This window comes from Passer montanus, unplaced genomic scaffold (assembly GCF_014805655.1).
Source record: "Passer montanus isolate IOZ18808 unplaced genomic scaffold, ASM1480565v1 scaffold177, whole genome shotgun sequence".
Lineage (NCBI taxonomy): Eukaryota > Metazoa > Chordata > Aves > Passeriformes > Passeridae > Passer > Passer montanus.
The window spans coordinates 435470-460606 of NW_024365048.1; the positions used below are offsets into that span (position 1 = coordinate 435470).

Sequence of the window (25137 nt, forward strand, 5' to 3'; positions counted from 1 at the left end):
TCCAGCTGGGATTTTCCAGGAGCCCGGGGAAGGCAGAGAAAGTCCCAAGCCCCCATGGGTGCTCAGGTACCTCTGGAATCCTCCTGCCCTGGAAACTCCAGGGACTGGGCTTCAGAAGTTTTTCTTAGGGCCATGGAAATGTCGAGCTCCAGTTTTTTGTGTGGGAAGTGTTTTTTTCCAGCGACGTTCCTGGGAGCGCAGCTCCATCCCCGTGTCTCTCCAAGGTGTATTTTGGTACTTCTGAGGAGCTTGTGAGCCCTGGAGGAAAGGGAGTGTTTGGATATCATTATTCCTCATTTTCATGGTTTTTTTCAAGAGAAGTGCTCCAGAAATAGAACCTCAGTCTCCAATCTCCATCACATGTCCAATTATCCAGCTGGGATTATTTTATTCCATAAACTCCCCCGGAGCCTGTGACAGGATTCCAGCTCAGCCATCTCCAGCTTTCCTCCCTTTTGTGGAGGTTTGCTCTGGGAGAGAGGGAGAAAAAATTGTTCTGGATGGAAACTGGGAAGAAAACATTCCTGGGGCAGTTCATCCTCTGCCTTGGAAGCCAAAAAATGGGATGTGCACAGAAATCCCTCCTCCAGTTGGAAATCTGGGTGGGTTTATTACAAAGAAGAGATTGGGAGGGTTTGTTCCTGCAGTTCTCCTTTCCCAGGATTTGAGTTGAGGTTGTTGGTGCCTCACTGGGGATGTTGTCCCTCAGGAGGCACCTCCATGGTCCCTGGAATGCCTTTAGCATGTTTGGATTCTGGACATCCCATCCCTGGGGGTTTTCCTGCATGGGATTTTAGGATCTGCCCTAAACCCAGGATTTCCTGGGTGTCCCAGAAGCCTGAGGAGCCCCTTGGGCAGAGGCTGTGGAGCAGAGCAGTGTCTGTGTCCGTGCTGGAGCCGAGCAGGCTGTGCCACCCCAGCAGTGGCAGTGGGAATGGTGCTTTGGGAGCTCTCAGACTGGATCTGCAGCAGGAGTTGGGAATGCCTCCCTCGAGGAGCTGTTCTGGTGTGTCCTGTTGGGTTTGGAGCCCTCAGGATGTGCGTGCTGATTTGGATCCCAGCTTATGCCAGTGCTCATTCCCGATGGGATCTTCAGGCCTGTGTGAGGAGAGCAGGAGGAGTTCTGTTTGCCCCATTGGAACTGGAGCCCCATTGCAGCGTGGGTCTGCCTTTCCCCTGGGCTGAGCTCCCCTAACGTGTCCCTGCCCTGTCCCCAGTGGCTCTGATGGAAAGGCTCTGGAGACGCTGCCCGCGGCCGACGCCGGGACGGCCGCAGCCACCCGCGGAGCCCGGAGCAGCGCGGCCACGCACACGGACGGGCACCAGAGAGGGGCCTCTGCTGTCACAGCTGCCACAGACACGGCCACGAGAGACAGGTGAGGGCAGAATCCTGCCGTGGCTGGGGGGGAGGGAGCTCAGAGCCCCTGCAGTGCCACCCTGCCATGGCAGGGACACCTGCCACTGTGCCAGGCTGCTCCAGCCCCAGTGTCCAGCCTGGCCCTGGGCACTGCAGGGATGCAGGGGCAGCCCCAGCTGCTCTGGCAATTCCAGCCCAGCCAGCAATTCCTCATTGCCAATCTCCCATCCATGGCTGCCCTCTGGCAGTGGGAGCCATTCCCTGGCTCCTGTCCCTTGTCCCCAGTCCCTCTGCAGCTCTCCTGGAGCCCCTCTGGGCCCTGCCAGGGGCTCTGAGCTCTCCCTCGCTGAACATCCCTATCTCTCAGCCTCATGTTAGAGATGCCCCATCCCTCTGATCACCTTGGCAGGGGTTGGAACTAAATAGCTTTTAGGTCCCTTCCCACCCAGGCCATTCCCTGATTCCACGTTGATTTTCCCTGTAAATGTTCCACGAGGCACTGGGGCAGTTCCACAGGAGCTGAGAACTCTTCACTGGGCAGACAGAACACATCCAGAGGGCAGACTCAGGTCCCAGCAGAAAGGCGTTCCCAGGAGGGAGGAGGGAAGCTTTGGGAGCTTTCCCTGCATGTCCCGTCCCTAAGGCTGCTCCCTGGTGTCCCTGCAGGAGTGAGGAGGCCTTGCCCTGCGCCGAAGCCACGTTGAACGGCCCCGCTTGATGCCGCCGCCGCCCTGGGACGTGTGTGAGCCAGGCCAGGCTGCTCCCTGGTGATGCAATTTGTCAATTCTTTATTATTTTTTTTCATTTTAATTTTATTTTTTAATAAATGCTGCATTGATGAGAGCGAGCTGGCGTTCAGGACCAGACACGCAGATCCAACAGCACCGATCCGTTCGGAAAGACACTCGGCATTGTCGAAATGTAGCATTGAGTTCAGTCCTCACGGGAATGACGGGCTCTTCCCAAGCCTTCTGCCTGATTTGAGTTGTCCCCTTCCCCGTGCCCCTGGTTTTGTTTTGGATTTGGGGTTCAGTGCTGTTTTCCCAGTGTTATTGCACACAGTATTCAGCTTCTCTTGGGAAGGTAGCAGGTCCAGCGGCGGCCGGGGCCAGCGCACAAATCCCGCAGCCGTGTGACCAAAGTTCCTGATGGAGCTGTCCTCGGGCAGCCTTTGCACCGCTTTGTAGAGCAATAAAGCCTTACCAGAAACATTTCACAGGAGAGGAGGAATGCCAACGCTTCCGTGGGGGAGCAGGGAGGGCTGGATGGGGCTGGCAGGGCCGAGGCCAGCAGTGATGCTGGGGCCCAGCTGTCCAGAACGGGATGGCCCTGCCCTGCAGCCCTGCCCTGGGCTCTCCATGGACACGTGCTGGGCCAGGGCAGGGGCTGGGCTGGCTCTGGGCTGGCCTCTGCCGATGTCCGTGCTGGCCCCAGGGGACCCTGCCCACGGGGAGGTGACAGGGTTTTGCTGGCTCTTTGGAGACTGAATTAATGTATTTGCAAATGATGATGGAAATCCTTTTTCTGTTTGTTTTGTTCTGTTTTTAAAGTTTTTAATGGATGCAGGAACAGCAACACTTTTGCACTTTGTACCTGGTGATGACAGCGTTGGGGGAGGGCATGGGAGAGCCCTGGGGGACATCCAGATCCCTCAGGGGGGATGGGGGAGCAGGGCCAGGTGAGGGGAGCACCTGGAGCTGGGATGTGGGATGTGGGATATGGGATGTGGGATGTGGGATGTGCCCAGGCTGGAGCCCTGCTCCTGGGAATGCCGTGCTGGTGCCAGGCTCTGAGCTCACTGCCAGCCCAGCCTGGGGGGCATACGAGGGGCACTGGGGGTTTGGGCCACCTGGGGCAGCTGAGCTGGAACCCCCGGGATGTGGAATCCTGAAAAATCCTCCCTTTGGAGCAAAGGCTGGAGCTCGGCACCCAGGGAGCCAGACCTGCTTTGGGGTGCATTCCTGAGGGTGGGAAGCACCTCACGTCCCCGGCAGGGCAGCCTGGCTGCCCAGAAATCAGAAATCCCTTCCTTGTGCCGTGGTGTCTGCCATGGCATGTCCTGGCTGGGCTGGGAGGGCCCTGAGGGGAGCCAGGCGTTCCCACTGGGGCTGTGGGCCCCTCATGTGCTGCTGCCCCCAGTCCTTGGGAATCAGGTGGTGCAGGGCTCTTGTTCTGGAAGTTTTCACTCGCTGAATTAATTATTAAATTAATAATTTAAAGTTAATTGCACTGGGAGGGAAAAAAAAAATCTCACTTTGTGCTTTGCTTCCCCTGCTTGGTGTTCAGGGATCAATCCCCCTCCAGCAGGACTCTCAGACAGGATCAGTGGCTTTGAGGTCCTGGCTGGAGACACATTAAAGTCTTAATTTTCCAAGGGTTGGTGCTAGAGTTCTGCTGTACATAGGGCATTCTGGGGCCCAGAGCTGATCCCATGGAAGCTGAAGGTCCATGTGCTGGTGCAGCCTGGCTGGATCCCAGGGGATGCCAGGGTGCTCTTCCAGCCTGTCCCCTGCTGCCCCCAGATCCGTGTGGGGTCGGGGGCTGAGGGGAATGTCCTCGCAGGCCTGGGGGACAGGACAGGGCCTCCACCCCCAGCTGCTGAGTGTGGGAGCAGTGGTTCCCCCTGGACAGGCTGGGGCAGCAGTGACCCACAGTGGCTCCAGAGATGGGGCTGGCTGTGCCTTCTGCTGCAGTTCCAGCCTGGCGTTCCTCAGCTCTGGCTTTGAGTCCCTGTGTCAGTGAGAGCTTTATTAATAATAATTATATAATAATAATGATTATAATAATAATAATATCCTTGGGCATATCCAGATCTGAACACAGCTCGTTAGTGGGTTAATTTATTACTCAGTGCTGAGACACATCACTGGGGCTTGGTCAGGCCTGTGGAGATGCACAAATTCCATGGGTTTGGTGCCTGTGGGTGATCCCTGCAGGGCTGGGGTTGAGGCTCTCAGTTCATTCCAGCTCTCCCCTCCCCTGGGGTTGTTCTTCCCTCCAGCCCCAGCTCCTGCTGCTTGGGCTGCCGGGGTCTGCAGCTCTGAACAGAGCCAGAGCCACTTCTGGCCTGGCCCCAGTGGTTTTGTGGGGAAAGCAGGAATGGGAAATCCTTCTAAGGCAGAGCTTCCCGTCTCTCCAGAGACACAGTGGGTGTGAGGGCTTGGAGTGTCCCTCCTGGGGTTTTCAATCTCCCTGTGCTCTGGGGAAGGGCTTCTAGGGCTGGAGCAGCATCTCGTGGCTGCTGAGGATGGAATTCCCTGTGTCCCCTGATCCCCTGGGCTCTGTGTCCAGGTGATGAAGGCTCCCCCCAGGTGCTGCTCCACACTTCCCTCCTGCCTCGTGTTGGAATCTCCCAAAGCACAGGGAGATTCCCAGCCCCAGCCTGTGGGGCTGGGCACAGATCTGTCATGCAGGGCCATCCACCCACACACCTGGCTCTCCTGAGAAACCTGGGAACAGGCCCCTGGGAGCACCAGGAGCTGGGCTTCATCTCCAGGGTCAGGAGCAGAAGCAGCAAGGGCAGGTTCCTGGGGGATGGTTCTGGAATGTTCCAGTGGCTCTGCCTGCCTGGGCATCGCTCCAGGGATCTGGTGATGCCACTGTGCCAACTGCCCCACACTGGGAGGGGAGGGGGCTCCTGGGCACAGCCAGGGCTAAACCCATCCCCTTGGCCAGTCCCAGGTGATTCCTGGGGGGATGTGGGAGGAACAGCTTCGTGGGGATGGGAACCCCGTGGTGCTGGGAGTGTCCCCATCCCTGTCACATCGGGAGGGGGCAGAGCTGGGGGCTGGGGATCCCAAACCCCCGTGGGTGTGGGGCTGTGATCCCACAGTGATGGCACTGAGCATTCCTGGGGCTCAGGCTGGGGGGCTCTGTGCCCCCTCAGCCCAGGGGCAGCCAGAGCCGTGTCCAGAGTTCCCTGCATGTCCCAGGGGGAGATTTCTTCCCACTGCACCCTGCACCCTGGAAGGGCAGCCAGCAGGGAATATTCTGCTCATTCCCTCAGCAACTCCACAGCCAAAAACGTCTCTAAAACAGAATTCCCTCTCTTCTTGTGGCAGGCAAAATCCCGGGTGTTTGTTGGGGTCCTGTGTCCTCAGCAAAGCCCAAGGGAAATTCCCCAAGTGCCCCAAGGCTTTGCTGTCCCTGGGATGGAATCCCAAGGTTTCATCAAGAACATCTCTTTGGAGAGCTGCAGATGGGCAGGGAATGGAAACCCTGGGGGGCATAGATTTGAAAAAAAAAAAGAAAAAAGAAAAAAATACAAAAAAAAAACCCAAAAGCCCTGTGCTGCCCTCAGTGTGTCTGTTCCAAAGGGTTTGGGCATCCCAGTTCCCAGACCTCCCAGTGAAAGGTCTGGAGTGAGGTGCAGGGTCATTCCTAAAGAACATATCTGAAGGAAATACCATTGAAATTCCTTTCTTGTTCTCCAGTGGCATCCCAGAGTCACTTTCCCACACTGGCCAGGGAGCTGCCATTAAAGTCCTGATTTATCAGTGGCAGTCCTTGGAGTACATCCCTGTGCCAGCCTTGAAATCCCAACCCCTCAGGGATCCCTCTTATCCTGAGGGCCCTTTCTGCCCCACTGGGAATTGATCTGTTGGAAAAAACAGAATTGATTGGAAAAAGCAGAATTGATCTATCAGGAAAACTGGAGCGTGGTGCTTAGTGAAGGGTTCAAGGTGTATCTGAGGTGTGTCCAGGGTGTGTCCAGGATGTATCCCGTGTCTGTCCTGGGTGTGTCCTGGGTGTATCTGGGGTGTATCTGAGGTGTATCTGAGGTGTGTCCAGGGTGTGTCCAGGATGTATCCCGTGTGTGTCCTGGGTGTATCCTGGGTGTATCTGGGGTGTATCTGAGGTGTATCTGGGGTGTGTCCAGGGTGTATCCAAGCTGTACCTGTCTTCCCGCTGTCATGTCAGTCATGGACTGGCTCTGAACTGGTTTAAACTGGGGCTCACTGGGCTCGGTGCTGCCCTGAGAGAATTCCTGGTCCCCTCCTCGCCAGCCACAGCTGCACGTGTTGGGACTGGGGGCTCCTCCTGCCATTCCCCATTCCTGCTCTCCTGGCTCTGTGTCACCTTTGGGAAGCTGTTCCTGCCATGGCACATTCCCCATCCCTGCCATGGCACATTCCCCATCCCTGCCGTGGCACATTCCCCATCCCTGCCATGGCACATTCCCCATCCCTGCTCTCCTGGCTCCATCCTGTGCCACTTCCCTTGCTCTCCTCAGGGACAGGGATGTGCACCCTGCAGTGCTGGCCGTGTCCTCAGGGAAGGGCTGGGGCTGCTCAGCCCTGCCCTGGAGTGGCCTGGGCTGTGCTGCTGTGGTGTATCCCTGCTGCAGGGGTTTCCTTGTGGCTGTTCTCCCTTCCCCTCCTTATCGGGATTTTTCCCTTTGCTCTGCTGAGATTGGATTTGGGATTTTTGGTGTTACCGGTGCGGAATCGGCTCTGAAATTCAGCAGTGGTAATGAATGATTAGTGAGTAATTACCTGTGTTAGTAATTGACATGTGGCAGTGGCAGGAATGGTGCCCTTGAAGCACCAGCTCCAGCATTCCGTCAGTGGAAGTCTGAGATCCTTTGGGAGGTGGGCTGGATCAGTTCCCGTTGGTTCCCTCCTGGATAACATTTCTGACCTTGTCAGGAATGCTGTTGGGCTTGGGCTGAGAATGGGATTTTTGGTCCTGGTCTTTCCCTCCTTGGTGGGAAGTTCCAGCAAACCCAGGAGTTTTCCAGGTGTATTTAGGGCTGAACTTGGGACAAACAAATGGAAAAGGAACAATTTGGCTCCTCCCCGGTGGCTTTGCTCACCTGAACCTCTCTTACCTCATCCAGGAAGGGTTTTGTGCTGTCCCAGCTCCCACCTGGATTTGTACAGAATTCCCAGTATTCCCTGGTAGTCCTCACCTCTCCCAGCAGTGGGATATTCCCATGGAAACTGTATTTTTGTATTTGATGCTGATGGGAAGAGAGGGCTTTTCCTCTCTCCCTGAATTCGGGGCTTTTCTGGAAGGCAGAGCCTTCCCTTCTATTTTTGATCCCCTCAAATTCCTTGGACAGATGGAAACAAGGAAAAAATCCTTTCTCCTGTAATTTTGATGCCCAGGGGTAGCTTTGCAGAGCTCTGTAGGAATTGTGGGAATGCTGTAGGGATTCCCCTGTGGGGTGGCTTTGGTGCTTTTGGCAGTGAGGGCACTGCTGGAGGATCCCTTGGCTGGATCTCATGGATCCAAACATGAGGATCCACAGGCACAGCAAACGTTCTTCTCTCCATGGAAATGCTTCTCCCACTCCTCTTTCCCAAACTGCTGCTGCTGGAGAGCCTCGAGTGCCCCTGGGGTCCTGGGATTGCCACAGGGAATTCTGGCTGCTCCACTCCTGACCCCGAGCTGGGCCTGGAGTTCCCTGGTTCCGTGGTCCTTGTGTGCCTTCCGTGTCCTCCTAGGAATTCCTGGAGTCCATCTCGGGTCCTTGGGCTCATCCCTTGGTCCTTGCTGTTCCCTGCTCCTCACATCTGTTCCATGGTCCTTGAGGCTGTTCCCTGGCCCTCATGCATTCCCTGATCCTTGCAGTTAATCCCTGCTCTCTGCAGCCATTCCCTGCTCCTCAGTCCCTGTTCCCACTCCTGGCAGTGACTTTGCACGGACACTTCAGCCCTTTCCCTGCTCCTCTCTGTGGTCCCAGGAATGTTCAAACTCCAATTTGCGTCTGATTGGCCAGGGCAGAATCTGGAAAAGTGGGGAAAATCCCAGACCCTTCCCTTCCCTTCCCTTCCCTTCCCTTGGATCCTGTTAATTTGCAGTTAATTCCCATGTATTCATCACATCCCTGCAATTCCCATCCCTGCTCCTCCCCTCCCTGCAGACCTGCAGCTTTCCCAAAAAGGTTTTTGTCCCTCAGACACTTCCAGCTCTGAGGCCCCTTGGATGCAGGAGCTGTTCCAGGGCACAGCACTGACCACGCTGGTGGCTCCACAGGAATCCAGAGCCTTGGATTGAGTGTGGCAGGAGCCCCCTGTTCCATCCCAGCCTGGATCCAGTCCTGTCCATCCCACATCATGGCAAGCAGGAGGTGCTGTGCCCAAGCCCATGGATAACAGTCATTCCCACTTCCCACTGGATACCAATTCCCAGTTCCCATTGTTCTGGGTGCCTTAAATCCATCCTGATTCCAGCAATGGATTTCTGTTCCCTGTGCTCTTCCCCCTACTCCTCACAGCTCCTTATCCCACTTGGTGCATCCCAGTGTCCCACTTAGTGCATCCCAGTTCACCCATCCCAGTATCCCAGTTAGTGCATCCCAGTTCACCCATCCCAGTATCCCAGTTAGTGCATCCCAGTGCACCCAGTGTCCCAGCTCATCCCAGTAACCCAGTCTCCCATCCCAGTGTCCCAGTTCATCCCAGTTAATCCCAGCTCACCCATCCCAGTGTCCCAGCTCACCCGTCCCAGTGTCCCAGCTCATCCCAGTAACCCAGTCTCCCATCCCAGTGTCCCAGCTCATCCCAGTTGGTCCCAGCTCACCCATCGCGGTGTCCCCAGGAGCTCCGGGCAGAGCCGGATGGGATTTGGTCTCGGGAGGCCCCAGGGCCCTTCCCTGCCCGTGCCCTGGGCTGGGATGTGAGGATGCTGCTTGGGAATGGGGCCTGCCAGAATTCCCCGGAGCAGAAGGAAAAGTCCTTTGGGAATGCTCAGCTCGGGGTCCTGTGGGGCCGTGCAGGGAGAAGCTGGTCCTTCCCCAGGGCACACTGGGGACAGTGGGATCCCCTCCTTCCCCAGGGGACAGTGGGGACAGGGGGATCCCCTCCTTCCCCAGGGCACACTGGGGACAGCGGGATCCCCTCCTTCCCCAGGGGACAGTGGGATCCCCTCCTTTCCCTGGGGACAGTGGGATCCCCTCCTTTCCCAGGGGACAGTGGGGATCCCGTGGCAGTGGGGCTGTGGGACATGGACAGGAATTCTGTGTCCATTTCCTGTCTGCTCCAGTGGGATCCCAGACTCCAGCCTGGGCATCGCAGCTGTCTCCAAGTAGGACAGAAACTGGCCTAAAAGCACCAGAAAGAAAGGATTATTCCTGGTTTTCTCATGGAATGGAATTAGTGTTTAATCCCAAATATTTTATTATTTAATGGAATTTAAATGAAAACTTCCCAGGCCTGTAAATATTCTCCCCCTTGGAATATAAACATTCCCCTGCTGGGTCTGGGGTTTGTGGAATGGAGAGGGATTTTCTGCCAGACAGTCCCAGTGAATTCCCTGGTGAGCTTTTCCCTCTTAAAATTGTCCTCCTGTCCCCTGGCAGCCGACAGTGGCAACACCAGGAATGCTCCAGCCTCCCGAGTGAAGGGGACAGGGCTGGGATCCAGCCTTGAGCCTGGACCTGGGCACCAGGGAGGGCTGGAATTAGGAATTCCCTGGGCTGGGCTGGGGTTTCCCTGGCTGGGATCCCCCTGTTCCTGTTTGGGATCAAAGGACGCGCGGTGGGTCCCAGATTTCTGGATTTCTGGATTTCTAGCTGATTTATAACAGGAGCTGCCCCCACCCCATTCCCAGGGGAGCCGGAGCCTTTCCTGTGGGTTTGGCTGAGGCTGTGACTCGAGGGCTGGACCGTGAGACTGATGAGGAGAGACCTTGGCATGAAAATCCTTGGGATTTCAGGGAAGGAGGTGGTTGGTTTCTCCCCCAGCCTTGGGGACAGGCAGGAGCACTCCCGAGGGGATGTACCCATGGAGTGAGGGCAGAGGGGACACTGGGGACAGGCAGGAGCATCCTGGCAGTGGCAGCAGGAGCTCCCCACGCTCCCATTCCCAGCGTTTGCTGTAAATAGGGAATATTTATAAAAAATTATTGCAGAGATTTCTAAACTCACCCCAATCCCGTTTTTCCCAGAGCTTTTGGCTTTGCTGGGATCTCCTGGAGCAGGAGATTTGCACCTTCCCAATGGGCTCCGGCGTCAGTTCAAATCAATCCAGTCCCAGTCCCAGTCCCAGGTGCTGGGCAGGGCTGGGAATTCCAGGGCTCCCAGGGCTGAGAATGGAGCGAGCCCTTCCCTCCATTTTATCCCTGTTCCATTTTCTCCGGGCGGGAGAGGCTGTTCCAGGCTGGAGCCCTCCCAGGGGGTCCCTGGCTCTCCGAGGCCGTGGATTTTCCCTTTTCCTTGTTTCTGTCTTTGCCTTCCATGTCTGACCCGGCTGCAGTGGCAGTTGAGGGGAATTTGGGTGGAAATGTGGAGTTTTCCAGGCATTCTCCTCGATGTGACATTTTCCAAACCTTTCCTTTCTCCCTGCTGAGTCCCGGGGTCCGCGTGGCCGGGGGGTGATCCCAGCTGGCACATCCCGGTCCCCCGGGGTTCCTGGTGGCTTTCCCTGGTGAATTTGCTCCGGCAAATCCCTCCTTGGCTCCGCTTTCCCGCCCGGCTCCTCCGTCCATCCGTGTTCCACGTTTGCTGCTGAGCTGGAGCCTCTGGAGCCTCTTTTCCAGGGCTTTTCCAGCCCGTGCAGGGCTCGCTGGGAGCGTTCGGCTCTGTGACTGTTAGCACAAACCATGGATTCATCCCCGGTGCCGCCTCCGGCCCCAGAGCCCCAGGCTGCTCTAAAAGTGACCCAGGCCAGGCTCTTTGTTGGGAATAACTCCGGATCTCCAGGAGAGCAGGAGGCTCTGGGACCACAGGGCTGCCTGGGGCTGGCAGGGCCATCCTGGCGTCTCCTGAGGGAGTGGATTCCGCCCGGGATCCCTGGCCATCCCGGGATCCCTGCCCATCCCAGGGCTCCGTGCCCATCTGGGGCTCTGTGCCCATCCCGGGGGCTCCGTGCCCATCCCAGGCCCTGCCTGGCTCTTAGCCTTGGCTCATTATGGGAGAAGGCCTTGGGAATGGCACCTCTGCCATCCCCACGTCCCGGCTGAGGCAGAGCTCATTCCAGGCTGTGGGATGGGAGCTGGAGCCTTCCCTGGGCACAGGAGATCCCATGAATCCACCAGCCCGGGCGGGGGAGGCGCTGCTGCCGTTGTTGGGGGGGTTCATGGCTTTGGGAAGGTGCAGGGGGTCCCCAGCCCGAGCCCGGATTTCCAGCGTCGCTCTGCTCCTCCCTCTTCCCAAACCCTGCCGTGCTGTCCCCAGCTGAGTCTCTCTGGAAATCTGCGCTGGCACCGGGGACATCCCCGACTCCCTGGGCAGTCCCAGGGGGGATGGGGCTGTCCCGGCGGGGGGGACTCGATGCCTTTCTCCACATCCACCGGCCCCGCAAAGCAATAAAACCACGGAGGGGCCGCGGGGAGACCCCGGGATGCGCTCCCGGCGCCGGGCACTGCCAGGGGAGCCTTCTCACGATGCCAACTGCCCTTAAACTGGGATTCGGGTCTTTGTAAGCAATGTCTGTGTATTATGTGTAAATATGAGGGACAAATTTGAAATTACTGCCTTTTCCCTGTTTATTTTTCTGAGTAATTCCAGATGTACTTTAGTCTCTCTACTGTCAAAACTTTTATATTGTAAATCTGATGCTGGTGGCTTTTTTGGTTCTTTTGGTTTTTGGTTTGGGTTTTTTTTTTTTTTTTTTTTTTGTAAAAAAGCAACCAAAAAAGAAAAAAAAAAAGAAAATAAGAAAGCCACCAAAAAGTCTGCATCTCTCTATGTTGTCAGTTTTAGGCTGTAAATTCCAACTATCAATAAAAGCTCAAAATTCACGTGCCAGTGCTGGGTTCCTCCATCCTGCAGGACACGCCGAGGGTCCCAAGGGGGCTCTGGGATAGTCGGGGCCAGGAGCAGGGCTGGACTCCTGCTGGAATCGTAGAATCCCTGAGGCCGGAAAAGCCCTCCCAGTGCCAGCTGTACCCGACCTGCACCTTGTCCCCAGCCCAGAGCCCTGAGTGCCACCTCCAGGAATTCCTTGGCCCCCTCCAGGGATGGGCACTGCAAAGCTCCCTGGGCAGCCCCTGCCAAGGCCTGACCCCTTTCCATGGGGAAATTCCTGCTGTGCCCACCCTGAGCTGCCCTGGCCCAGGCTGAGGCCGTTCCCTCTGCTCCTGTCGGGTTGGCATGGTGGCAGCCTGAGCAGGAGGGTGGCACAGAGCAGATCCAGCACAGCACAGCAGCTCCTGTGCAGGATCCCCCAGGAGCTCTGCCCGGGACACGAGCTGAGCCTGTCCTGTGCTGGCCCTTGGCTCTGCCCTGGTTCCCTGGTTCCCTTCTGCTCAGCAAGGCAAAAGGAGCGTCTCTCATATTAATTTTTTTATTAAATTCCGTTAGTTTCTCTTTATAGAATAACCTTTTCCTCTAGGCACAAATACAATACAAGGACTCTGCATGTTTGACACAATGTACAGAAACTTCAATAATCTACAACTGCTCAGGTAAGTTACAAAACCTCCGTGTTACACCTGCACAGCCAGGATGGTACAGAGGAACGGGGCACTGTACAAAGAGCTCTGCACTGAAATAAAACGCTGGACTTTAAAAACGAGACGGGTGGAGGGGCTGGCGGAGCTGGGGGGGTCAGTTTGGGGGTGCTGGGGGGTCCCGGGCGGCAGTGGGGCCACGGTGACCCCACGGTGCCCTCTGGGGTCCCCCCACGCAGAACCCCCAGTTCACACCAGTGCGGGGGCAGGGGGGGCTGCAGGAGCCAATTCGGTACCGAGAGCCACCCCCGGCACTGGGGCAGCAGCAGCGAGGGGCGGTGGGGCTGGGACAGGGACAGGGACAGGGGCAGTGGGGCTGGGATAGGGACAGGGACAGGGGCAGTGGGGCTGGGATAGGGACAGGGGCAGTGGGGCTGGGACAGGGACAGGGAGAGGAGCTGCCCCCAGGGCTGGGCACAGGCAGAGCACAAAGGGGGCACTCGGGGGTGGGAGGGTTGGAGGGGGAGAGCCCTGAGGGGCTGTGACCTGTGCAAAGGAGACCCTGCAGAGACCAGGTGGCACCTGCAGGGCCGCTGTCCCAGGCCTGTCCCAGCCCCGTGAGGTTTCAGCCACAGGGGACCCTCATCCCGGGGCTGGTCTGGTCCCCATCCCCCGGGAGGGGACATGGGGGCACCCAGGAGGCTGTAGCATCTGGCACCTCCCTCCCAGGGGAATATGCCCCCCGGGACAGCCAGCCTGGAGGCAGAGACTGTCCCCTCCAGGACAGGGACCCCTGGCCACAGCCCGAGGAGCCTTGACCGCTGGGAGCAGAGCGGCCACGGCCACGTTCCTCCCAGGGGCATGGAGCCAGCACCTGCAGCATCCCAACATTCCCAGCACTCCCGTTCCTGTGCACAGCTGGGAGTGGCTCCAGGGTGGGACACGGGATGGTCCCGGTGCTCTGCGCTGTCCCCTCTGCCATCTCCTGAGCTGTCCCCTGGGCCATCCCCGGAGCTGCAGGGCTCTCCCCCCTGCCATCCCCGGAGCTGCAGGGCTCTCCCCTCTGCCATCCCCGGAGCTGCAGGGCTCTGTCCCCTCTGCCATCCCCGGAGCTGCAGGGCTCTGTCCCCTCTGCCATCCCCGGAGCTGCAGGGCTCTGTCCCCTCGGCCATCCCCGGAGCTGCAGGTCCCGGCTCCAGCGGGACGGGAGCGGAGCCCAGGACTCGCTCCCAGCCGGGAGGGGCAGGGCAGGTTCCGGGGGCTCTGGCAGACATGCAGGGGGGCAGGACGAGGCGCAGGACAAGGAGGCAGCTCTGCCTCCCCCAGCAGTGTGGGGTGGGGGTGTGGGGCGCAGGACCCCTGCCCAGGGAGATGGCGCGGGGCTGGGGCACACGGAGGACACGGGGTCACGACACGGCTCAGACCGGGCGGGGGCGGGACGGGCCCCCCTGCCCGCTTCAACGCGAGGAATCCCTCCCGGTGCCACCCCACCCCGGGCACGCCCGTCCTGCCCAGCGGGTGGGAGGAAGGGCCGCTCCTCCTCTCCCTCAGTCCCGGGCTCGGCCTCGAGCCTGGCGCCGCCTCTGCTCCCGCTGCGGGAGCCGTGCCTGGAATCGCGGCTGCGCTGAGCCGCGCTCACGCGTCCGACAGGCAGCTCTGGATGCGGTCGATCCACTGCTGGGCCAGCTGCACGTCCTGGGCGCAGAAATTGTAAACTCGTTTCGTCGTCTTCAGCTGCGGGCAGAGAGAGGAGGGGCTGAGGGCTGCAGCCGGGGCCACAGTGACCCGAGCTGCCCAGCGCCGGCCCCTGCGGACACTCACGTCGAAGAAAGCTTTCTCGTCCACCGTCTTGGGGGCCCCCATGGTGGGGGTCCCCGGGGTGATGGACTCCACCTCGGCCAGGTCGATGACGCCCTTGCACTCCGTGTCCATCCGGCTGTCGTAGTACCGCAGCTGCGGAGAGCCGTGCTCAGGGCAGGGACGGGATAATGGGATAATGGGATGGGACAGAGGGACAGGACAGACCCCGGGGCCCGCCCGGTACCTGATGTTTGGTTTTATCCAGCACAAACCACCGAGACTTCCAGGGCTTCATGAAGGCGCCTTTCTTGTACAGAGACCCCTCGTAGGATCTGCGGGGCAGGAAGGGGCCGGAACAGCGGGGTCAGGGATGGAAACCCACCGGGACCCACGTCCTGCCCCTCCCCGGAGGGATCCCCCTCCCGCTGCCACCATTCCCAGCCCATTCCCAGCCCCGCCTGCCTGTTCTCGCTCTCGGACATCTGGAACTGGCTGTAGAGGGTGGAGGTGCTGCGGCGGCCGCCCGGCTTCCCGCTGGACGGGGTGGAGGTGCTGCTGGTGTCGCTGTCCAGGCTGAGGTTGAGCGTGGAGCCCACCCCGCCCTCCTGCAGGTACACGCCCAGCGAGCGCCGGTGGTGGGACAGCCCCGACGACATCAGCAGGGAGCTGGGAGTCTGCGGGACAGGGACAGCGTGAGGGGGCCTGGGGCTGAGCACCAGCAGCACAGCCAGCACCACAACCACTGCCAAAACCAGCACCACAACCACCGCCAGAACCAGCAGCACAACCAGCACCACAACCACTGCCAGAACCAGCAGCAGAACGAGCACCACAACCAGTCAGAACCAGCAGCAGCAGCAGCACCCAGAAGCAGCACCAGCCTGCCACACCCTGTCACACCCCTGTCACAGCCCCTGCCACACCCTGTCAGCTCCTGTCACCTACCCTGTTGCCCTCCTGCCGCCCCTCCGTGCGCTGGGACGCTTTCACCTTGTCCCACGTGTCCTTCCAGCGCTCCGGGACCTGCCCCAGCTCCATCTCCAGGTTGTGCAGCTCCTGGGGGGGATTCCAGCATCAGCCCCCGAGGGGACAAACCCCCCGGGGCCGCTGTGCCCGTGCCAGGCCCTGCCGGTGCCATCCCCGGGGCAGTGACACCCACCTCGAGCAGTTTGGAGATGGCGTCGGGCTCCACGCGGCCGCGGTTGTCGTAGCAGGGCCAGATGATGCGGCGCTTGCTCTGCGGCGCCGCCGTGTCCTGGCGATCCGGCTCCTCGGCCGGCTCCGGCTGCCCCTGCGCCAGCTCCCAGTCGTACGGGGGCCCCTCGGACAGCGTCTCCTCCGTGTAATAGTCCCACACCTTCAGGTTGGAGATGTTGCTGTACGGCCTCAGCACCTGGGGGAGGGACGGGGGCGGCTCAGGAAGGGCAGCGGGGCCAGGCTGGACATTCCCGGCCACACCAAGGGGACAGCGTGTCCACATGGAGCACTGGGAGAGTCCAGCCTGGAGAGGGAAGGATCCAGGGAGAGCTCAGAGCCCCTGGCAGGGCCCAGAGGGGCTCCAGGAGAGCTGCAGAGGGACTGGGGACAAGGGACAGGACCCAGGGAATGGCTCGCTGCCACTGCCAGAGGGCAGCCATGGATGGGATCCTGGCAATGAGGAATTGCTGGCTGGGCTGGAATTGCCAGAGCAGCTGGGGCTGCCCCTGCATCCCTGCAGTGCCCAAGGCCAGGCTGGACACTGGGGCTGGAGCAGCCTGGCACAGTGGAGGTGTCCCTGCCATGGCAGGGTGGCACTGCAGGGGCTCTGAGGTCCCTTCCCAGTGGACAAATCCCAGCTCCAGCTGCTCCTGCAGGGAGGATCCCAGCCCCCTCCAGGTGCCCCCAGCTCTCACCTCCCCGTCCTCAGGTGCGTACAGGTAGTTGAAGAAGATGGGAGCTTTCTTGTTGAGGCGGTCGATGTAATCCCAGATGGATTTGGAGACCTGCTGGCCCTTCCGCTCGCCCTTCTCCTCGTACAGGAGCCCTGGGGGGACAGAGGGGACACCGGGTGTGACAGGGGCAGGGGCAGGTGCCACCCCTGGCCCCGCACGCCGCGCTCACCCAGCTCGATGCGCTCGTAGTCCGAGTCCAGCAGGAATGTCCGGAAGCGGTTGGAAATGTAGTGGTAGCTGAGGAACTTCAGGTAGTACTGGCTGAACTCGAACTCCATGGGGAACTGCAGGTGGATCTGCGGGAGAGCCCCGGCTTGGCTGGGACCCGGGCACCCGGGCTGGGCCCTCCAGCCGGCCCCAGGGGCACTCCCAGGGCTCAGGGGCAGCTGCAGCCTCGGGGGCCCCACGGAGCACCTGGGGCTCCACTGGGTGCTCAGGGATCCTCATGGACACTTTGGGGTTCCAGCAGGCACTGAGGGGTCCCTCTGGGAGCTGGGGTTCCCACTGCACACTCAGGGCCCCCAGCCCAGGTGCCAGGGCTCACCTGGTGCACGCAGTCCAGGAACTGCAGGAAGATGGGGGCGAAGCCGCTGCTCTGCCCCGCCAGGGTCTGGGCGCCGCGGTGGCTGAAGCGGTGGCCGAAGGACAGCCACTCCTTCTCCACCAGCAGCCGGAAGCCCTCCAGCGTGCGGTAGTAGGGGTCGGACAGGAGCTGCACCAGGGACACCACCTGGGGGGACAGGGGGCTCAGGGGGCTGGGGGGCACGGCCGCGGGGCCGCCCCGGCCAGCCCGGCTCTCACCTGGGTGGTGATGTCCCAGCCGTCCTCCAGGCTGACCAGCACGGACGAGCCCGTGTCCAGCAGCTCCACCACCAGCACCGAGATCTGCAGGATCTTGTGGATCTGCCAGGGCACAGCCAGGAGTGAGGAGGGCACAGGGCTGGGTGAGGGGACGGTGTCCCCTTCTCCGGAGTGAGGCCACGCTTGGGGATCACAGGGGACACCACTCTGTGCTCGGACACAGCAGCAGCAGGGACAGGGGACCCTCACCCCCTCCAGAGCAGGACCCCTCCCACAGCTCCACACTGGACCATGTGGAGCTGCCCCTGGCTCAGACTGGCACTGCCCTGTCCCAGCCCCTCTGGAGCACCCCACAGCTCCTGCCCAGCACTCCTGGCTGGCAGCTCTGCCCAGCACCATGAGCTGAGCTCTGCATTGTGGCAGCCCTGCCCCTCACACCCCCGTGTGTGCCCAGGGTGTCCAGTGCTGCCCTGCACGGGCCACTGGAGCCCATCCCCGCTCAGGGCAGGGCCAGGCCTGGCTGGGGGTGACTGACCTGGGACAGCCACTCCGACTCCTCCAGGGAGCGCAGGTAGGCCACGCTGGGGTCGCTGGAGGGGCAGCCGGGCACGCAGGCCTTCATCAGCTTCTTGAAGCTGGCCTTGACCTGGCGCACGTCGAACACCTCGATGGGCACCACCTCCCAGTGCTGCAGCGGGTCCGGCTTCACGCCCTGCGGGGGCACAGCACGGCCTGGCTGCCAGGGCTGCCCGAGCCACTGCCACCCGCGGGACCAGGGAACTCCTCGGACTGGAAATGCCCTCAGGCCGTGGAGTCCAACCATTCCCAACACTGCCAGGGCCACCACTGGCCCTGTCCCCAGGTGCCACATCCACATCGGTTTGAAATCCCAGCAGGGATGGGCACTGCAAAGCTCCCTGGGCAGCCCCTGCCAAGGCCTGACCCCCTTTCCATGGGGAAATCGCTTTGAAATCCCAGCAGGGATGGCACTGCAAAGCTCCCTGGGCAGCCCCTGCCAAGGCCTCACCCCTTTCCAGGGGGAATTTCCTGCTGTGCCCACCCTGAGCTGCCCTGGCCCAGCCTGAGGCCGTTCCCTCTCTCCTGTCCCTGTTCCCTGGAGCACAGCCCGACCCCCCCGGCTGTCCCCTCCTGCCAGGGACTTGTGCAGAGCCACCAGGGCCCCTGAGCCTCCTCTGCTCCAGGCTCAGCCCCTGCCCAGCTCCCTCAGCCCTGCTGGGGCTCCATTCCCTCCCCAGCCCCGTCCCCCCCGCGCTGGGGCTGTGGCCGTGCCACCTTCAGCTGGGACTTGTCCCCGATGATGTAGAGCGAGGCGCGGTGCTGCCGCAGGAAGGAGGGCTCGGCGGGGGTCCCGTTGTGCTGCGTCCCCAGCAGGTCCTTCCCCGCCAGGCGGGAGCCGATCTCCACGTTCAGGGCGTAGCTGCTCATGCGGCCGCTGGCCCGGATGCTGCCCCACTTCCCTGCGGGATGGGGCCGGGTCAGGCCGGGGCTGGGCTCGGGGCTGCGCTGGCCCCACGCCCCCAGCCGGGGGCCGAGCTGTGCCCGCAGCCCGGCCCGGGGGCACATGCCAGGGAGGTGCTGGGCACCAGGTTTGCTTTGGCTCCTTCTCCCTCTGGGTGCTGCAGGAATTCCTGCCCGCTGGATTCCGACCCCGTTGGCTCCATGTCTCATCACTGGCACTGGCACTGGCACTGTCACACCCCTCTGCAGCGTCACCAGGACCTGCCACCTGCACCACAGCCCTGCCACCTGCACCACAACCCTGCCACCAGCTGTGCCACAGCCCTGCCACCAGCTGTGCCCTGCCCTGGCACCACCGCCCGGCACCGCAGAGGCCCAGGAGCCCAAAGCAAACCTGGCGAGGCTGCCCGGTACTTACCGTGCCCGTGGCACACCTGGAGCAGGGGGCTCGGGGGGTTACTGGGGTTACTGGGCATTAGTGGTGAGGGGCAGGGAGGGGTCAGTGAGTGAGTGAGGGGGGTCAGTGCTCAGTCACGCCGGCGGCTCGGGCGCTTCCGTACCTCGGGGCGTCTCGCGGCCCTTCGGCGACGCGCACTTGGGGGAGGACAGGGTGATGACCCTGGCTCTGTGACCCAGCCCTGGGGGCACAGGACGAAAGGGACCTCAGCAAGGGACACGAGCCACGCACAGGGAATGGGATGGAGGCGATGGCGCCGGGGCTGAGGCCGAGCCCTCCCTCCCTCCCTGAGGCTGCGGCTGCAGCTCAGGGGAGAACCTGCTCTCCCCAAGGAATCAACTGCTCTTCCCAGGGATCCCCTGCTCTCCCCAGGGGTCACCTGCTCTCCCCAGGGATCACCTGCTCTTCCCAATGAATCACCTGCTCTCCCCAAGGAATCAACTGCTCTTCCCAGGGGTCACCTGCTCTCCCCAGGGATCCCCTGCTCTCCCCAGGGGTCACCTGCTCTCCCCAGGAATCACCTGCTCTTCCCAAGGGTCACCTGCTCTTCCCAGGGGTCACCTGCTCTCCCCAGGGATCCCCTGCTCTCCCCAGGGGTCACCTGCTCTCCCCAGGGATCACCTGCTCTCCCCAGGGATCCCCTGCTCTCCCCAGGGGTCACCTGCTCTCCCCAGGAATCAGTGCTGGGCACCAGGTTTGCTTTGGCTCCTTCTCCCTCTGGGTGCTGCAGGAATTCCTGCCCGCTGGATTCCGACCCCGTTGGCTCCATGTCTCATCACTGGCACTGGCACTGGCACTGTCACACCCCTCTGCAGCGTCACCAGGACCTGCCACCTGCACCACAGCCCTGCCACCTGCACCACGGCCCTGCCACCAGCTGTGCCACAGCCCTGCCACCAGCTGTGCCCCGCCCTGGCACCACCGCCCGGCACCGCAGAGGCCCAGGAGCCCAAAGCAAACCTGGCGAGGCTGCCCGGTACTTACCGTGCCCGTGGCACACCTGGAGCAGGGGGCTCGGGGGGTTACTGGGGTTACTGGGCATTAGTGGTGAGGGGCAGGGAGGGGTCAGTGAGTGAGTGAGGGGGGTCAGTGCTCAGTCACGCCGGCGGCTCGGGCGCTTCCGTACCTCGGGGCGTCTCGCGGCCCTTCGGCGACGCGCACTTGGGGGAGGACAGGGTGATGACCCTGGCTCTGTGACCCAGCCCTGGGGGCACAGGACGAAAGGGACCTCAGCAAGGGACACGAGCCACGCACAGGGAATGGGATGGAGGCGATGGCGCCGGGGCTGTGGCCGAGCCCTCCCTCCCTCCCTGAGGCTGCGGCTGCAGCTCAGGGGAGAACCTGCTCTCCCCAAGGAATCAACTGCTCTTCCCAGGGATCCCCTGCTCTCCCCAAGGGTCACCTGCTCTCCCCAAGGAATCACCTGCTCTCCCCAGGAATCACCTGCTCTTCCCAAGGGTCACCTGCTCTTCCCAGGGGTCACCTGCTCTCCCCAGGGATCCCCTGCTCTCCCCAGGGGTCACCTGCTCTTCCCAGGGGTCACCTGCTCTCCCCAGTGATCCCCTGCTCTCCCCAGGGGTCACCTGCTCCCCCCAGAGAAGCATCTACTCTACAAAGCTGCCCGGGGCTGGGGGTCTGGGCGAGGCCCCCAGGCAGTGCCCCCGCCCCGTCCTCACCTCCGCGGCTCAAAGTCCCAGGCCCTTCGTCCTTCCCTCCCATCACCTGCTTCATGAGCGATCCCAGCTTAGGCTGCTGCCTCTTGTCGGAGAAATCTGCAGCACCAAGAGAACGTCAGCTCCCGAGGCTCCCGAGGCCTCCCGGGCCCCCGAGGCCTCCCGGGCCCCCCGAGCAGGGCAGGGGCCGGGAGGAAGCGGCAGCAAGCGGAACCTCAGGATGCGCAGCCAGCGCGGGAAGCACCGTCCAGAGGGAGCCACGGAAAACCAGTGCCTGGCCAGCCCTGGAGGAGGGGGCTCGGCCCCCAGCCACGGTGGGGTCACCCTGTGCCAGCCCTGCCAGGTCACCTGTGCCACCCTCAGACCAGGCTGAGGCCTCGGAGGGGATGTTAGGAAGTTCTCTGCCTTCAGGATCAGGGAGCCCCCCATGGCTCCCCAGAGCCCCCAGCCCCTGATGTGTCCACAGTGATGATGGGTGGGATGATGGGACAGCATGGATGGCAGTGGCACAGGATGGATGGCACAGGACAGGACAGATGGCACTGGGACAGCATGGATGGCACCAGAGTGCAGCAGGGCGGGATGGAGCTGTGCCCTGCAGGGAGGGACAGCTGGGAAGGGAAAGTTGGGACAGGACAGTTGGGAAGGGACAGTTGGGCACAGACTTACCAGGGGTCCCCAGACTGACCCCGGCACCACGCATGGGGGACACGCAGTGCTGAGATCCTGGTGGGAAGGGTCTGTCCCCCCAAAAGTGCCCAGGTCCCAGCACAGGCTTTGGCTCCCAGCACAGCTCCAGGGACGCTGGGCTTCCCAAGACCCCCAGGGCTCCCAGCTCCAGGGACACTGACATTCCCAAAACCCCAGCACTCCCAGCTCCAGGGACACCAGATGTCCCAAAGCCCATTCCCACCCGCAGCCAGGGAGACCCAGGTGGAGCTGGGGGCTCTGGAGAGGCTGTGCTGTCTCCTGGGATGTGGGAGCCTGAGAGCAGCTCCCCTGGGATGCAGAGCAGGAGCCAGGGCTGGCAGAGCCCCCCCGTGCCCCCTCCCCTGTGCCCCCCTCACCTGCACTGCTCATGTGAGCCGAGGTGAAGCCGCTGAGGGTGTTGCGCCCGCCGGCGTCCGAGTAGTGTGGCATGGAATTGATGACAGCCTGCAGGTACTTCTCCTGCTCCAGGCTCGTGGAGTCCGCCTGCGAGGGGCCTGCGGGGACACCCCAGTGTCACCTGGATGCCCCCAGGCTGCCACTACCCAGAACCAGGAGAGCTCTGAGGTAACCGCCCAGAGCTGGGAGACCCCTGAGTGCCACCGCCTGCAGCTGGGGACACCCCCAGGTGTCACTGCACCAAGCTAGGGAGACACCTGAGTGTCACCTCCAGAGCTGGGGAGTCCCCTTAGTGCCACCTCCCAGAGCCAGGGGACTCCCAAACACACCACACAGAACTGGAGACCCCAAAGTGTCACCTCCTGGAGACACCCAAGTACCACTGCCTCAAACCAGGGGACCCCTGAGTGTCACCACCCCAGAGCCAGGGGACAGCTCAATGTCACCCCAGAGCCAGAGACCTCAGAGCATCACTGCCCTGAGCAGGGGACCCCTGAGTGTCACTACCTGGACCCAGGGGACCCCTGAGTGTCATCACCTTGAGCAGGGGACCCCTGAGTGTCACCACCTGGAAGCCAGGGGACAGCTCAATGTCACCCCTGCCCAGAGCCAGGGGACAGGTCAATGTCACCCCAGAGCCGGAGACCCCAGAGCATCACCGCCCTGAGCCAGGGGACCCCTGAGTGTCACCACCTGGAGCAGGGGACAGCTCAGTGTCACCCCAGAGCCAGAGACCCCAGAGCATCACTGCCCAGACCCAGGGGACCCCTGAGTGTCACCACCTGGACCCAGGTGACCCCTGAGTGTCTCTGCCTGGACCCAGGTGACCCCTGAGTGTCCTCACCCTGAGCAGGTGACCCCTGAGAGTCACCACCCAGACCCAGGTGACCCCTGAGTGTCACCACCTGGACCCAGGGGACCCCTAAGTGTCACCGCCCCGACCCAGGTGACCCCTGAGTGTCACCGCCCAGACCCAGGTGACCCCTGAGTGTCACCCTGAGCCAGGGGACCCCTGAGTGTCACTGCCTGGACCCAGGGGACCCCTGAGTGTCATCACCCTGAGCAGGTGACCCCTGAGAGTCACCACCCAGACCCAGGTGACCCCTGAGTGTCACCGCCCAGACCCAGGTGACCCCTGAGTGTCACCACCTGGACCCAGGGGACCCCTAAGTGTCACCGCCCCGACCCAGGTGACCCCTGAGTGTCACCGCCCGACCCCGGCGCGATCCCACGGCCCCAGCTGCGCGTTCCAGCCAGGACAGGACGGTCACCTGGGGTCGGGGCGTTCTGGGACTTGAAGAGGCCGACGACGCCCTTGCCGTGGAGGCCCCCGGAGCGCAGCAGCACGGCCTTGGTGCGGGCGTTCCTCCAGCACACCACGGGGAAGCGGCTCTGGCGGTAGCAGCGCGAGATGCGCTGGATGGTGTTGTCCTGGATGCTCTGCGGCACGATCAGCAGCCCGGGGTAGCTGCGGGCACAAACCCCGGCATGGCACGGCTCTCCTGAGCTGGCTTCATCAGTGCTGTCATTAATCCTGAGCGGTGACACTTGGAGCCAGCACTGATCACCCTGCTCCACACCTGACTGCTCCTGGGATCACTAAACCACACTCCGAGCTGGGTAAAACCAGCCCTGACGAGATGCACTGAACAAAGCCCGAGGGAGTTAAAGCTGCACACCTGGGAGCTGCAATTCAGGGCCCCCCAAGGACACCAGGGAGTGATCAGGGCTCATGGCCCTCTAAAGACACAATGGAGTGATCAGGGCTCATGGCCATCCAAGGACACAATGGAGTGACCAGGACTCATGGCCCTCCAAGGACACCAGGGAGTGACCAGGGTTCATGGCCATCCAAGGACACCAGGGAGTGACCAGGGCTCATGGCCCTCCAAGGACACCAGGGAGTGACCAGGGTTCATGGCCATCCAAGGACACAATGGAGTGACCAGGGCTCATGGATATCCAAGGACACCAGGGAGTGGCCAGGACTCATGGTCATCCAAAGACATGTTAGAGTCACCAGGGCTCATGGTCATCTAAGGATACGTTGGAGTGACCAGGACTCATGGTCATCCGAGGACACAACTGAGTGACCAGGACTCATGGCCCTCCAAGGACACCAGGGAGTGACCAGGACTCACGGTCATCAAAGGACACACTGGAGTAAAATGAAGACAAGGGAAACACTAACAAAGACATTTCAGCCTCAGTGCTGGAAACTCACCACGTGGGAAAAGCATGATAAAAACATGGGAAAATTCAGAGTAATCACGAGAAGTGAGAATCAATAATCAACAGAGGGCAGAACAGTGATTAATGAAGAGGACTGGGCAACTTAGAACCAATGAACATTGGCTAAAAATGTATCAATAAGTGAGGAAGGTGTGGGGCGCTGCAGGCTGGGACTGGGTTGGCCAAGGACAAAGCCATGCTGGCACCAGTGGGGGGTTTTATTGATCATGGTGGTTCTGGGTGTCCCGTGACACCGGGATCTGCTGGGATCCACTGGGATCAGCAGGGATCCACAGGGATCTGCAGGGATCCACAAGGATCAGCAGGGACCCTCAGGGACCCACAGGGATCTGCTGGGATCAGCAAGGACCCCCAGGGATCAGCAGGGACCCACAGGGATCTGCTGGGATCTGCAGGGATCTGCAAGGACCCCCAGGGATCAGCAGGACCCCCAGGGATCAGCAGGGACCCCCAGGGATCAGCAGGACCCTCAGAGATCAGCAGGACCCTCAGGGATCAGCAGGACCCCCAGGAATCAGCAGGGACCCACAGGGATCAGCAGGACCCCCGGGGACGGGCAGGAGGCGTGCCCCGCTCACCTGCGGCAGATGGCGTACATGCGGTTGACGGTGGAGATGCGGAAGGGCTCGTTCTTGGAGCGGGTCAGGCTGCTGCTCAGCGTGCCCAGCCCCAGGCGCTGGTAGTCCCGGCAGCAGGCGCGCTCCACCACGTGCGTCATGGTCATCTTCTCCGACGGCCTCATGGTGCTGCTGGGCGTCAGCGTGCTCCGGTCCAGCTCCTCGGACACTGCGGGGACAGCGGCGCTGGGACACCTCGGTGCACGCACGCCGTGCCCCAGAGCAGCAGGAGGAGGGGCTGGAGCAGGGTCCCACCTGCTGCTGTCACCCGTCACCACCACCAGAGCCCTGGGGGGCTCTCCAGCCAGCCAAGACCTCCCTCTGC

At 61.5% G+C, this 25137-nt stretch overlaps 3 protein-coding genes across 9 annotated transcripts in view; 1 reads left to right on the forward strand and 2 right to left on the reverse strand.

Moving 5' to 3' along the window:
- The window catches only part of PPP6R2 (protein phosphatase 6 regulatory subunit 2), a 62986-nt gene extending 57395 nt beyond the window's left edge, over positions 1–5591 (forward strand). For all 3 annotated transcript variants that reach the window (XM_039704553.1, XM_039704555.1, XM_039704554.1), the window contains 2 exons: positions 1218–1376; positions 2024–5591. In XM_039704553.1, coding sequence (XP_039560487.1) covers positions 1218–1376; positions 2024–2075 — 211 coding nt within the window. In that variant the 3' untranslated portion in view covers positions 2076–5591. The remainder of the gene's footprint in view (positions 1–1217; positions 1377–2023) is intronic.
- A 6979-nt stretch (positions 5592–12570) lies between these two features.
- Positions 12571–13875, reverse strand: LOC120500108 (vegetative cell wall protein gp1-like). The gene is made up of 2 exons (XM_039704556.1): positions 13813–13875; positions 12571–13714 (listed from the first exon to the last, which is right to left on the reverse strand). The coding sequence occupies exons 1-2, from the start codon at positions 13830–13832 to the stop codon at positions 12715–12717; spliced, it is 1020 nt and encodes a 339-aa protein (XP_039560490.1). The 5' UTR covers positions 13833–13875; the 3' UTR covers positions 12571–12714.
- The window catches only part of SBF1 (SET binding factor 1), a 50156-nt gene continuing 37591 nt past the window's right edge, over positions 12573–25137 (reverse strand). For 2 of the 5 annotated variants that reach the window (XM_039704547.1, XM_039704550.1), the window contains 17 exons: positions 24774–24981; positions 23214–23410; positions 21903–22040; positions 20839–20934; positions 20289–20366; positions 18520–18704; positions 17762–17938; positions 17227–17328; positions 16970–17155; positions 16595–16721; positions 16387–16517; positions 15654–15887; positions 15440–15550; positions 14957–15168; positions 14739–14826; positions 14516–14647; positions 12573–14428 (listed from right to left, as the gene is read on the reverse strand). In XM_039704547.1, the coding sequence (XP_039560481.1) occupies positions 14330–14428; positions 14516–14647; positions 14739–14826; positions 14957–15168; positions 15440–15550; positions 15654–15887; positions 16387–16517; positions 16595–16721; positions 16970–17155; positions 17227–17328; positions 17762–17938; positions 18520–18704; positions 20289–20366; positions 20839–20934; positions 21903–22040; positions 23214–23410; positions 24774–24981 (2501 nt within the window). In that variant the 3' untranslated portion in view covers positions 12573–14329. Of the gene's footprint in view, positions 14429–14515; positions 14648–14738; positions 14827–14956; positions 15169–15439; positions 15551–15653; positions 15888–16386; positions 16518–16594; positions 16722–16969; positions 17156–17226; positions 17329–17761; positions 17939–18519; positions 18705–19265; positions 19344–20288; positions 20367–20838; positions 20935–21902; positions 22041–23213; positions 23411–24773; positions 24982–25137 lie in introns of all 5 variants that reach the window. The other 3 variants (XM_039704548.1, XM_039704549.1, XM_039704552.1) reach the window with 3 other exon arrangements.